Below are 13,526 nucleotides of genomic sequence, written 5' to 3'. Positions count from 1 at the left end.
ATTCATCTCTTTGCTGTCCTGTACTTCCTGTAGTCTTGTTCTTCATTCATCTCTTTGCTGTCCTGTCCTTCCTGTAGTCTTGTTCTTCATTCATCTCTTTGCTGTCCTGTCCTTCCTGTAGTCCTCATCTTTTTACTTTCACTGCTTCGGCTCATTTGACCGTTGCCTCATTTTTAGTACTCTTTACAATAATAATTAAAAAAATCTTTATATTATGCTTTATTTATGATTATATGATTCATTTAGAATCAATTTGAACATCTGTGAAAGTAGCTGTTTATAGTAATAATGGTAATAATCACCATCATTATATGGGTGATTATTATATATTATATCATAGGACAAGTCATTGATCTAAGATGGAGTTTACTTTTCATATCCTAATGAACATGGTAACCTGAACAATGGGGTTGCTGATCCAGCAATAGCGTTCATGGCACATTAGGACTCCTACTTGTACTGCTTATGACAGTGGGACACGACCTCTCCTGGAGGTGTTTTTGTTTCCATTCAATAATCCATAAACCATCTTATTTCTGGGTGAACAGAAAAGCAGTTTGCACAATAAGTCTCAATGTGGAGACTGTTAAAACCTGACAGCATATTTTTTAATACTTCTAGCATCAGCATTCGAGTCCTGATTATACCACTGAAATAAATACTTAAGCCCAAACGGTCTCGATGGGCTCATTGAGGCCGTACACACTTGGCTTTTCTCCACGGTGTTAGAGTGCTAAGTCCCTGAAAGCTGATTGAGAATGATTGCTATTTATGGTGACTCCTGCTGATAATTGTATTGGAGACACACATCTAATACAGATTCAACAGTGGTTCTTTTCTTAACTTTGAAGCCTCCCACATAGCTGCTCTAATGTGTGGACCCAAAAGAAAGTTTTCAAAGTAACACTCTAGATGCATGCAAACGTTAGTATCAGTAGTGCTATTTCGGTAGACATATTACTAATGAGAGAGAGGAGGGGAAGATCTACACAGCTCGTCCCTGTTAGCTTGAAGGATGCCAGAAAAAAACACTTCTCTCCCTTTAAACTTCAGTGATATTGTTTGTTGTTGGAGTTCAAAGCCTAGCAACAAAATCCCTCTTCTTCCAACTGCCACTCACAAAGAGTGTTTTCATTAGAAACTGGGCCAGTCTCATCAAAGCCATTTGTTTTAGGGAGCTTGAGAAGGAAGTATGCTATTCTAAGGTTATTCCCCACTGCCCACATCTCCGCTGTTTGAGAAAGGAAGTCTGTGTGTATAGAGAGTGTGTCTTTGTGCTTTTGTGTGGGTGTATGTGTGTGCATGTGTGCATAATCCATACCTGCCAGCATTCAGTTGAGAAAATAGAAAAGATCCTTCAGCAATCAGTCTAGCCCAAAAACAATCAAGACTTTGAACTTACACACACTTGTTCTTACACAAGAATCATTGTGCTAAATGTGTGCTTGTGCAATAATAATAATAAAAACTACCATAACTCTGTTATATTTTGAAATATAGGATTCAACAGTAGATAATTAAACATGATTGTCTATAAACAAAAACGTAATTGAGCATTGCAAAAGAGACCAAATTAAGCATAGACACCAGAAACAAAAAACACACAGAAAACACAACCAAAGTGAGTCAGTAGTCATGTGGGAGGGGCCTGGCTGGGGATTCCTCAGACATGTTAATGTAAAGGATCTGCAGTGGTGGCCTGAGTGTGCGGCTGCAGGGGAAGCCTAAAGGATCTGGGCCACGTGCTGGAGTGATACATCATGTATGGCCTTCAAGGCTATTTAAAGGAATCTGTGTCGAAGGCCTAATCAGCGCAGTTTGTGTCGAACGGGTGTGGCACAGACTGATGTTTACCTGCCATGGCTGTGTCTAGCTGCGGGGGTCTAGCTGCAGGGGTCTAGCTGCAGAGATCTAGCTGCACAGGTCTAGCTGCAGAGATCTAGCTGCACAGGTCTAGCTCCTGTATCTGCCATGGGCTTATTTCAACGAACACAGACAAATGAACGAGCCTATGACGACCTCAGAGAAGAAGCCTGATGTTCAGCTCTGCTGGTATAGGACGTTCTTACATCTTACATGAGTCTAATTTAGTAGATGAGGGTCCTGCAGTAGTGAAGTCGTGAACTGAAGGAAGCCATGCGCTGCTGTTTCAGCACCGTGTTATTGAGTATGGGGCAGTTATATTGAGTATGGGGCAGCTATATTGAGTATGGGGCAGCTATATTGAGTATGGGGCAGTTATATTGAGTATGGGGCAGCTATATTGAGTATGGGGCAGTTATATTGAGTATGGGGCAGTTATATTGAGTATGGGGCAGCTATATTGAGTATGGGGCAGCTATATTGAGTATGGGGCAGCTATATTGAGCATGGGGCAGAGTTCAAAAATGCAAATAAGCAGTCTTGATGGTATTCATAAGAATCAAGGCGAGTGGTGAGTGAACTATGACACTGACAGAATGAGGTTTGACCCAGTCCTCCAGTGCCAGTGATGCTGACAGCAGGGAGATGGACAGTACGTATGAGGAACTACTGAACGCAGAGCTAAAGCCCACGAGGAGAACACTATGGTTCTTAACCGCAGAATCCAACGACAACCGACAATCCAATGACAACAGTGGCCTTGATGACAGTCAGAAGGATGCACATCTGTTCTCTTCAGCAGCTCTTTAGTTCATCCACGAATCAGGAGAATCAGTTGGCAAAGCTATTTGTACCCTGTCCTGTTCCCTGTTGATATGCGAGTGTGTCCTAAGCTTATGGTTTGTAATATAATGTATTGTGTGTGTTACCACAAGAAACTTTCTGTGTGTCCTTTGTAGGGGAATCTGCAGATCCACCAGGTTCATGTTGGGCAGGATGGACAGGTAAGACATTGTCTTTATTTCTTTGTTTCTTTCTTTATCTCACTCTATCAGTTTTTTTCTTCTCTCCCCCCTGGGAAGAATATGATGTTTTGGACATGGTGCTCTGCCAATATTTTATTCACATTAAAAAATCAAACACAGAAATTCAAACACACAGCTAAGATTCCTGTAGATATCACACTATGTGTGTGTATGTGTGTGAGAGAGAGAGATATGTGCAAAAGAAAGTGAAGCTTGATCAATATGTGATTGATCAATACAGCATGTCCGTAGCCCTGCCTTTTTGTTATTTTTTGCTATTTTGTTTAGTTAATAAGTTGTTACTGTGCAAAATAACAGATATCGATATCCTAATGGTTTGTTAATAGCTCCTTTTCTATGTCTGGTTGTCACTTGCCATTTCGGATACATCCATATCTGGTTTTGCCAGCATGCTGTATGTTTCAACCTGACAGGATCTGTTTTTCACCTGTTTGAGAACAGAGAGGAGCCATTTTTTTCAGTTTTACTTTTCAAATTCACATTACGCTTATTTCCTTTTCCTATGTGAGACTATGTGTTGCTGCTTCCGAGCTATTTATTATCAATGTAGAAATGCCAGTGTAGTAAATGCACTCACATTGTCCATGTGACGTACAACGATCCATACAACACCCACAACAGTGAAAGCACTGGAAAGGCTATAAAAGCTAAGGGCTACCAATACATCTTAAATGCACTTACTGTGTGGGGCGTGGTGAATATTTATTTCTTTATTTTTCTGTGCTAAACAAAGTAAAGCATATATTGAGTCATATATTGAGTTCTCCACAAGCTCTCCGTGAGAGAGGGGCTGTATATCGAACTCCTGAAGCTGCTGTGAACTCAGGCTGCCATGTCATCTTTCACTTTACAGACTGCACCATAAACAACCTTTTATTTCACTTATGGTGCAGCCTGCAAGCATCTGGACAACGTATTTTTTGTTGCTTTAGGTTTATATGTTATCACATTGCATTTGAAATGTGCAGTGTCAAAAAGTAAAGAATGTCAGTTTTAATTTGAACGATATTTATATATGTATTGTGTGAACTGTAAAGTCATCCTGACCCTTTTTTGCACAGGGTCTCTTCAGGGGAGCATAATTTCCTTGTTTGTCCTTGACCAGCTGTGTCTTTACATCATTAGTTCATGCACAGGATGGCTAGTTCTAGAGTCGATACTGGATGTAGCATTCACATCTGGAGTCTAAGCATGAGGACCAGTGAGGTGTCAGTGCTAATAAAGCAAAACATAATAAATTTTGATTATATGCAATGTGAAAAATCTAAATAAATGATCCAGAGACGCAGCCAAAATGTGAGGTGTGTCTGCATGCACAGTTATTAAACATGGCACGCTGGTGAGCACAGTAATAGTCAACAGCCTTGTGAAGAAGGAACAGTTGAATGGCTCATAAACACGAACTGGGATGTAAACATGGATTTGTTAAAGACTACGATAAAGATATAAATAATTTAAGCATGACTAAAACGTTTAACAGGCGATGCAAATCCCTCGTAAGCCTAAACAATAAATAAAACTGGGGGTTCAAGTTGCTTGACGAAGCAGAAAAAGAGAAAATGAGGATTAACCTGTCGAGCGTTGTATAAAGTAAGCATGGCATAAAAGGATCTGTCCTTTAGCAAACACACAGATAGCAGGAACAGGAGAATAGCTTACATTTTAACGGCTTAATCCCTCAAAACGTTTTAACAACCAAATCCCGTTTGGTTTGGAGAAGGACGGCGGTGTGAGGCGTACCGCTAAAGCAGCTGTGGGTTTACAAGGCCAACAAGCCCGACGGTTTCGTCAGTTTACCGACACACACAGTTACTGAAGAAGAGACTAGCAAAGGCTGAGAGGAGCCGTCAGCGAGCAGGCCCGTGTGGGGCCGGGCGGCACCTCCCTCCAGTGCAGCATCTGGTGATGTCTCTGGGTCGCACATGTCAGGCACTTAACCTGATTGCATATGGTTTGCAGCCAAGTACCAAACAAGATCATTTTATTTAAGATTATGTTAATTTGTGCAATTACTCATGGTCCCTGAAATGGTGGGGGTGAATAGGGTTTAAAAAAGTTGTGGTTAACCCAATATAGATCTAAATACTCTTAAATTAAGTCAACATTCTGTACTTGAACGTTATTACTTGTGTTTCATGTTAAATCCAATAGCCTGCAGAACAGAGTCAAAACAACACATTCTATCACTGTCCCATTCCTCACAGACTGTATTGTGTTTCATTGGTGTCTGAAACATGAAGCGAAGTGATGTGCAGGCCAACGCAAACACACTGTGACTTATTCCTCTAACCTTGTGTTCCAGGTCTGACTTTTCACACAAGCACAAACTACGGGGCCGTTTCCCCTTCTTCATGAGTGCGATTCTCATGGATGGGCACAGAAATAACGCTTAGCACTGTCATCAGCTTTCTGATACCGGTGTCATCACCACGTTATCCATGTTCAGAGATGGGGCGACTTGGCGGTCGGTGGGGTGAGCGGGGCAGGGTGGGGGTAGGTCATGTCTCCACGCGTCTTACGGCAAAAGAGTCTCACAGGCCTGCCCCAGGCCCACTACACGGTATTTCTCTGTAGCTCGTCCCCTGCTCTCTGCATCAGGTCTGTGGGTCCTGGCCAAAGACTTCTCTGTGGCCCTTCTGTCCTCAGCCCTCCTTTTCATCTCGGGCTGCTATACTTAGACTCTCTCTCATCTTCTGTGTGAGTCCTGCTCCCAGCTGGAGGCTCCACTCCCCCCCCCCCCCCCACGGCCCTCAGCTGCACGCGGACCCCTCAGCTCAGCTGTGCGCGCTGGCCGAGTTGCGCTTACCTCTGACATTTTGCTCCCGAATTGTTTGTCTTAAGGTCTGAAGGGCTCTCGGGCTGTGGCGATGCGTACGGTCCGGTCGTGAGCTGAAGCTTTCAGTGGTCAGGGGTGACACAACACTAAGCAGCAGAGTAGTTCATTTCATCTTTGTTGTGCAAATGGCGGTGTCTGGGGAATCGGCAGTGTTTGGGCTTTGCGGTCACGGTGAAGGTCAGTATTTATGTTGTTGTTGACGGTCGCGTTCAGTCAGATGTGGTGGAGCTAAAACTTCTCAGCTAGGTCTGGATTAGATGCCAGGTGAACAGAGACAGCAGAGGTTCTGTGGGCCTGCAGAGGCAGCTGGGACTGCAAAGGTCTGAGAACTGCTTTCATACACCAGTGTTTGGCATGGATATCAGACGTCCTGCTCTATTTTTACATTTACGTTTACCTTTGGTACCTTACCCTATGTTGCAGTATGTGCACTTATCTTGTTGTATACATGTCCTGTAGGGGGTGCAGTAAAAAATAAAAATCTCTTGTTTATCCGCCATGTTGGCTTCTAGATTTGGTTGGCTGTGTAGTCCATTTGCAAGCTTCCTCGAGTTTGGTTATCTGTTCCAGCCCAGCAAAATCTCTTTATCACTTTATGAGCGCATGGTTGGTATCATAGGAGCACATGTCTTTGTGTATAAATCACAAACCTCAAAGCAAGAAGGGTAAAGAGTGGTGGAGGTTTTAAGGTGTGGTGACAGGGCCCAGTGTGAAAACTGCCCTGCATTCTCCTCTTCCTATCAGCAAAGGTCCTGAGATTTACAGTCTGTCAGGCTGCAGTGGTGCTCAGCATCACTCACTGCCCTGCAGGCCCGGTTAGTGCCTGCAGTACCTGTCCAGTGTCTCCCGTCAACACGAGCCCAGCGTCTGCCCGTCCTGAAAGCCTGGGGCTGTTCTTTAGCCTCGACCTGTCTGAGCTCTCTTATCTGATGTTCCTAGCTCCTGCCCTTTGATCCCTCCGCTGCAGAGTCACAGGATGCGTCCGGACGGAGAGATAAGAGCGAGAGACTGATGAGGAGGCGGGCAGGAAGGGGCGAACATGGCCGTCCCTGGCCCTGCGTAGCTTAGTGAGGCCACAGGATCTGGCCAAGGAGCTTCTGGATGTTTTCTCCCCTTCTGTGTGCCTGCTGTTGAAGCTCTTGTGGACCTGCGGCAGCTGGCAGTGCCCGGCCCCCGGTGGTATGAGGCTCCAGGGGTGCAGGATGGGAGCAGACGACTCTCCCGCCCGCCACGCATCTCTCCTCCCGGCTACATCGCCTTCACCTGCACCCTGGGCTGCTCTTGCGTGGAGTGGTGTGTCGGACACCTCCGTGCTGGGGCGTCGTGCCGTGGTGTCAGAACACAGGGCCCGGCCGACGCCAGACCCATACACCTCGACACAGATTGGCTCCCTCCGAGCTGGTATTAGGCCACTGCAGGCAGATTGAATCCATACAGAGAGATCCTGTTATCCGTACTGAAGGTCCAGCCATGTATTAAAGCCAGGAAAGACCTTAGAGCTCAGCTTCCAAACAGCAGCTGGTTGTTTTTATTGTTTATTGTTGGTGTGGTGTGGTTTCTTTTTTTATTTTTATGTGGATGAGGCAGCATTTCATGTTGAATCAGAATGTGTGTTTGTATATGTATGTTTGTATATGTGTGTTTGTATATGTATGTTTGTATGTGGTTTTGTGAGTGTGTGTCCCGTTGCACCGATGTCACACTTCCTGATGTGTAAAATATTTTGTATGAATGGGTTGTTTGTGTTTGTGTTTGTGTCTGGGTGTGTTTATGTTTGAAATCCAGAGCTTCAGGTGCCTGGCATAAAAACATTAAAACCAGATGCTTCCAGTCTTTACAGACTATCTGCTTAAGAACTTAAATTCTCCAGGATTCAACTTGTGATCCAGCGGATACCATAACAGAACCTCTGGTACTTTACCTTTTAGACCTTGAATTAATTTTCCAGTCTCCCCACTGGTGTCATGAGAACAAGGAGGAACGTTAAGCTTTTTCCCCTGACTTCAGAAAAACAAAACTGGCAACACTAGGGCTCGTGTTGCTATGTGGAGTGTGTGTGATGTTGATCTCCTAATGGAACAGTTCATATTTCAAAGCTGTGGTGGATCCAGGTCTGCTCCATTATTTTAAAAGCATGGACACTGATGGCGTCACTGGTGTTTACCCAGACACACTCAGAGGAGCGCATGAGAGTTTGTCTGCTGAGTGGAATGTGTTAGCACTCTGGGGCTGTGCATGGTGGTTTCTTGAGGACACCGATATTGGTTTGTGCGCAAGCATGTGATTTTCTTGTGTTTTTGGGATGGTTTGTGTATATGCAGTCAAGCTTACATTCGTGTAATTGCGCAAGAGAACTGAAGGAATCTCGCGCTAGGTGACTCTGCCCTGTCCAGGTGAGTGGACCCTGGCTACTGGGGCTTTGGGCTAAGGCACTCCAGATGTCACGGGTAGTGTCTCTGTGTGTCTGCTACACACAGCCAAGCAGCCAGCTGGCCCTGCAGCAACACTCTTAATGGGTGCCTAAGTGAGACACACACAAACACGCTCTCACTCTCTCTCTGCCTCGTTGACAAACGCCACAGATTGGCTCGCCCCGCCTGTTGACACGAGTGAAATGAAGGATGATGGAGGCACTGCTCGACGAGCAGATCGTCTTTTGATTGGCTTCCAGTTGGAGGGGACGGTGGGGATTGAAGCGCGGCAGGCCATAAAATCGTCAAGGGAAAGTACAAAGACTTATTGTTTATGCATGTTGCCATGCGTAGTTTGCCATGAGACGTGTGAGTGTGCTGGAGCACCAGGAGGTAAAGGACTGTGTCAGGAGAACATTGAGCATTGAATATGATCCTGCAGCTTTAAATAGCCCCCTTTTAGATGCTGCACTGGGAATCCAGAGCGTACTCCACGTGCGATTACATCTCTGGACTGTTCAGCAAACCTGTGAGAGAGCTGGAGGCTGATCGTTCTCATATTTTACACATCTACAACCTTTTGTGTCGTTTTTAAACGAGTGTACGTGAATTGAAGATAATCCAGGACAAGATAATTAGAAACATTAGAACCATCATGAAGTCATCAATACGCTCAGAAAGGTTTCAGTGATGATAAAAGACACTGACATAAACACACAATCAAGCTTGATTGTTCTGGTCTCAAGAGTACGCATGAGTGCACACTGTAGCTGTGCTGTTACATTTGTAGTAAATTGGTCATTCTTTTTGGCAGCTGGATCCTTGTCCGGTCTTTAACTGCCTTTATCATAGCAGTTGGCCTGTGTTGAAAAAATCGATTTTCCGATTCAGAATCGATTCGCATATGATGATCTGATTATCGATTCGTACGTCCAAAGACGTTTTAAGTGAACTTTTACCCCCGCCTCGTCACTGAATTCACGCATGCGTGCTCGGTCTAACTAACTGTAAAACGACTTGGCGTCGGACAGTGCCGGTAACGACGATAGTCAAATCGGAAATCTAAAAACAGAAGGACAGTTTATCCAGTGTCAGTGACTATTTACAGTTAGTCCGTGTCACTGACCATTTACCCAGTGTTTTTACAGTTTAAAAAAAGTTTAAAATGTTCTTGTAACGTTGGGCGCAAGGCGATGGAGGAGACAGAATCCTTTGCACTTTCCAAATCGTTACATTTATTACATTTACCTAAGCGCAGACAGCGCACATAAAACACGTTTACATAGAACATGTGTGACTCAAACAACGACGAGCACAGGACGCTGCGCGAGCGCAAATTAAATAGACAAACCACATCAACCCCACGTGATTACGAGACGAGCCACAGGTGAGGACTATCACAAGACGCACCCGCACCCACGGAGATACACCGACGTAGACGATTGGACGCAGCGCCCAAAACGGAGGGGTCGGGGACCGTAACGTGAGAGTTCTGTTCTTATATTCTCACTTTAAAGAAAAATACACGTTTACATTTTATACTTTGTTTATTAAGTGTGAGCACTTTTAAAATAAAAATGCATTTGGTAGCAACAGCTTATGGGTGAATTCTTAATTATTTAAATCATAATAATAATGCACTGGTTAGTGTCCCAGTAGGAGCCCACTGTTGCAGATATAGACACCTCAAAGATGTCCTCTGTTTATTGTCCTGGATTACCTTTCTTGAAGGTAGATTTATGATGACCCTTTTCACCAGTCTTCCAGCCATCAGTAACTACCAACTACCAGTAACTATTTGCTGATTAATATCGATATAATACTAGTTTTAACATGTTGCTTCTGTACACAGTCAGGAAACAGCTCAAATACATTTTTAATAACACTAAACCCCGAATTGGATCGAATCGATTAAATCGAAAAAAATCGATTCTTAATCTTCAGAATCGGAATCGGATCGATTCTTGGAATTTGAATCAATACCCAGCCCTACATAGCAGGTATGCTTGGTTTCAGGGCCTTGTCTCTGTAAGAGAGGACCAGAGGGGTGGACCTGCTGGGTCCCAGAGCTTTCTGCAAGGCCTTTGTGGGCAGACCAGGGATAGTTGTTTGTGGGCTAATGGCATCATGGAAAAAGCTGAGGAATTGCCCATTTATGCAGATTCATGCTGGGCGTATACTTGAAAAGACAAGAACTTACTCACCAGAAGTATTTCTTCATTATGATCCAGAGAACTGTCACAAGTTGACTTAAAAAGAGCTCCTTTTACCTCGTATGTCATATAGCACTTGGCAAAATCTGCAAGCCTGCAACCTAAAAAGTGCAGTAAAACATGACTAGCCACTGGAGAGCCTTCAGCGTGGCCTCTGCAGGGACTGAGAGGGAGACTCAGCACTGTGAGTGGCCTGTTTCGAAAGGCTCATGACACATCAGGAATGGACATGCTTACAGATGTGTAGCGTATGACCAGCTGATGGAGGCCTAGATGAGCTGGATGAGTTTAGGGTATTGAGATGCAAGTGAAAGTTAAAATTTATGTAATGCAGTACTTCATTCACCACTTTGTGAGCGATGGCCAAAGCAATACGCGTTTTCCATTGTTTCCCAGTTTAGTTTCCTATTCAGCGTTAAAGGCAGAAGTAAATAAGTTGTGATAACGTACGAGAGTTAAAGAGATAACGATTCTCTCTCCCATTCTTCCAGGTGGCCCAGTCCTACTGCAGCGTAAAAGCTAAATGAGTCTGTTCTCACTTAACCTGTGTTTGGCCTTTGCAGCAAAGCATGCTGTCAGACATGCTCTGGACCTTATCAGCTGGGGAACAGATTGTGTGGAGGTGATTAAAGGCTTTCACATGATCGGAGTTTGCTTGCTTTCTGCCTTTTCCTTTTTTCATTTGTTCTTTTTTTGCTTTTTTGTAGTTTTTGTGTTTCTCTATTTATTCATTCTTTCATTCTGTCTTCTTCCTCTCTCTCTCTCTCTCTCTCTCTGTCTCTCTCTTCCCCCTCCCTCTCATCTGTTCTGGCTCTGGTCTGCCTGTTGCAGATGTTGTTGACTACTGATGGCTGTAGAAACAGGGAGGAAGCTCACTCTCTCTCTCTTGTGCAGGCCTGAGGTACTGGGCAGTAACTGATGAGGGAGATATAGGCCTTTCCTCAGTACACACTGAAAGAGCTTGTTGTTAGAGGACAACACTAGGAAGGATCCTGGGTAGAAATGGCCTGTGCTCTTAGCAGGCCCTTTGCAGTGAAAATACAACTTACAGCCTATTTTCTGTTTTCTGGTATTGACTACACACAACTTCATCATTCTAAAAGCGTTACACCTAATCTCCCTCTACCCGTTCTGTAAAGTTCAGTTTTTTTTGCATTTGTGGAGTGTTCAGCTTTACAGCTTCGCCGGGTAACCACTTTCAGTCTGTTTTGCAGTGTATCTCACAGTTTTATTTATCTTTCCATAATTGCATTTAGAAGATTGATATTTAGCAAAGACATTGGAACACATAAAGAGAAACGAAATTTGGGAAGAGGGCTTGTTTGCACAGTTGGTTATTGTGTTTTGATGCAAGGCCCTAGCTGAATGTTTTTTGCATTAAGCTGCTGTTGTTTTGTTCTCCGTCATCTTTGCTCCAGTTCCTTTATGTGTTTGGTGTCCTGTATTACTGCTGGAAGCATTACTGCATAACTGAAAGATTTATTCAAACCCTGTTCTCTCTTGTTTGTTTTCAGTCCTAGCAACCAGTGCACTCTGTATCAGGATTTTAGCTCACTTGATTATTCAGTGGGCTAGACTCATCCTGTACCCCAAGGCTAGAGTGAATAGATAAAGCAGACCTGATGATTTAACTTTGCCTCCATTCGAAACATTTGGGCCCTTGATCACAGCCATTTCTAGGGCTCTCCTTCCAGCAGTCTCTCACAGCTGGCAACAAGTTAATCCCAGACTAGAGTAATGGGGCAGAGTGTACCAGCGGCTTAAGTTTTCAGAGCCATTTAATATACGAACCTGCTGGGTGGGGAATAGGGGAGGAATAATTCTTCATGAATATTTATGAATCAGGGAAGATTTTTTTAAGTCCTGAACTGGGAATTCTGTGTTGCATGTATATTTTTTGTTTGATTTCATTTTTATTTAGGCCTATTTTTATATAACCGGTATGTTCATTATCCTGTGTCAAAGCATGTGTGGAAATAGTTTGCCATTCGTTGTTCACATTTTATCCTGAGTGTATGTTGTGGTCATTGATATTTGCTATTTGCTGGGCTTGGCTGTCTGGATCTGTATTTGTTTAAATGGTGATCTTAAGCTTGTCGGGTTGGTTGGATGACACCGTGAGCAGGAGTGGATCTCAGTTGGCTGCATGTTTTGAATTAGCCTCTCTTTAAAAGTGTGGGAACTATATCCTGATGTTCTCTGGACTGGTGATAGGGAGAGGGCGAGGAGCGAGAACTGACCTGAGAACAGTCCGGAAGTCAACTCACGAGGGCAGAGTAAGAAGTCACAGGCATGCTTTGCTGTTTTATAAAACATTCATTGTGTTGAACTGTTGTAGCTGTGCATGCAACTCTGCAGATGTATAGTTCCTGCTCTGCTTGCTTGGAAGACTGTCTGTCAGCCGTTGAAACATCAGCACACATACGTGCTTATTAGATCAGAACAGATGCATAGGATATGATACACAGATGATGTGTGCGGAGGGGGGAAAGAGTATTTTAGGGGTATGTTTTGAGTTGGGTCACCCAGGGTGTGTGCGAGTGCAAATGCCTGTTACTTTCTCACTGTTATTGATTTTCAGGCATTGTTTCTCACTAAAACCCTGAGGACCAGATTAGTGGTGGAATTTAAAATGGGAAATATAAAAACAATCCGTCAGACTGTGTGTGTGTGCATGCGTGTGTGTCTCTGTGCATGTGTGTGCGTGTGCGTATGTTCAGGATATCTGCTGTTTTGGACAAAGGGACTGCAGTCCTCCCACCTTCTCCTTGAATATGCTACTTATTAGGCTGTCCACTTAAATATATTTAATATTCAAAGTATAATAATGTAATTTCAATGTACACTGCTTCAGGCAAGATGTCCTGCCCTGAAAATACTTACTTTAAAACAGTTATATATAGTTTTTAACTTGGGAAAACTACTTTAAATCTTGTATGCCATTAAGGGTTAGTAGTATCCATAAAGTTCGTTTATTGCTTCATAATGGATTTGTTGAGTGATTTTTTTGATTAATGAATTTGATTTTTGATGAATTTATTATTAGGTGACACATATGACTCCCATTATTTAAAATACTTGATGCTTATTTTGTATTGTGAAAGAAACATTGGACTGCTGTATAGACCAAAAATCTTGATTTATCTGAATTTCCAAA

At 43.5% G+C, this 13,526-nt stretch overlaps 1 protein-coding gene across 2 annotated transcripts in view; it reads left to right on the top strand.

Moving 5' to 3' along the window:
- Positions 1–13,526, top strand: part of banp (BTG3 associated nuclear protein) — a 44,791-nt gene that overhangs the window by 16,371 nt on the left and 14,894 nt on the right. For both annotated transcript variants that reach the window (XM_077005609.1, XM_077005608.1), the window contains one exon: positions 2,823–2,867. In XM_077005609.1, the coding sequence (XP_076861724.1) occupies positions 2,823–2,867 (45 nt within the window). The remainder of the gene's footprint in view (positions 1–2,822; positions 2,868–13,526) is intronic.

The sequence above is a fragment of the Brachyhypopomus gauderio genome, chromosome 5, assembly GCF_052324685.1.
Source record: "Brachyhypopomus gauderio isolate BG-103 chromosome 5, BGAUD_0.2, whole genome shotgun sequence".
NCBI lineage: Eukaryota > Metazoa > Chordata > Actinopteri > Gymnotiformes > Hypopomidae > Brachyhypopomus > Brachyhypopomus gauderio.
Note: the sequence above shows the minus strand (reverse complement) of the source record. Positions and strands in the feature narration are given on the sequence as shown.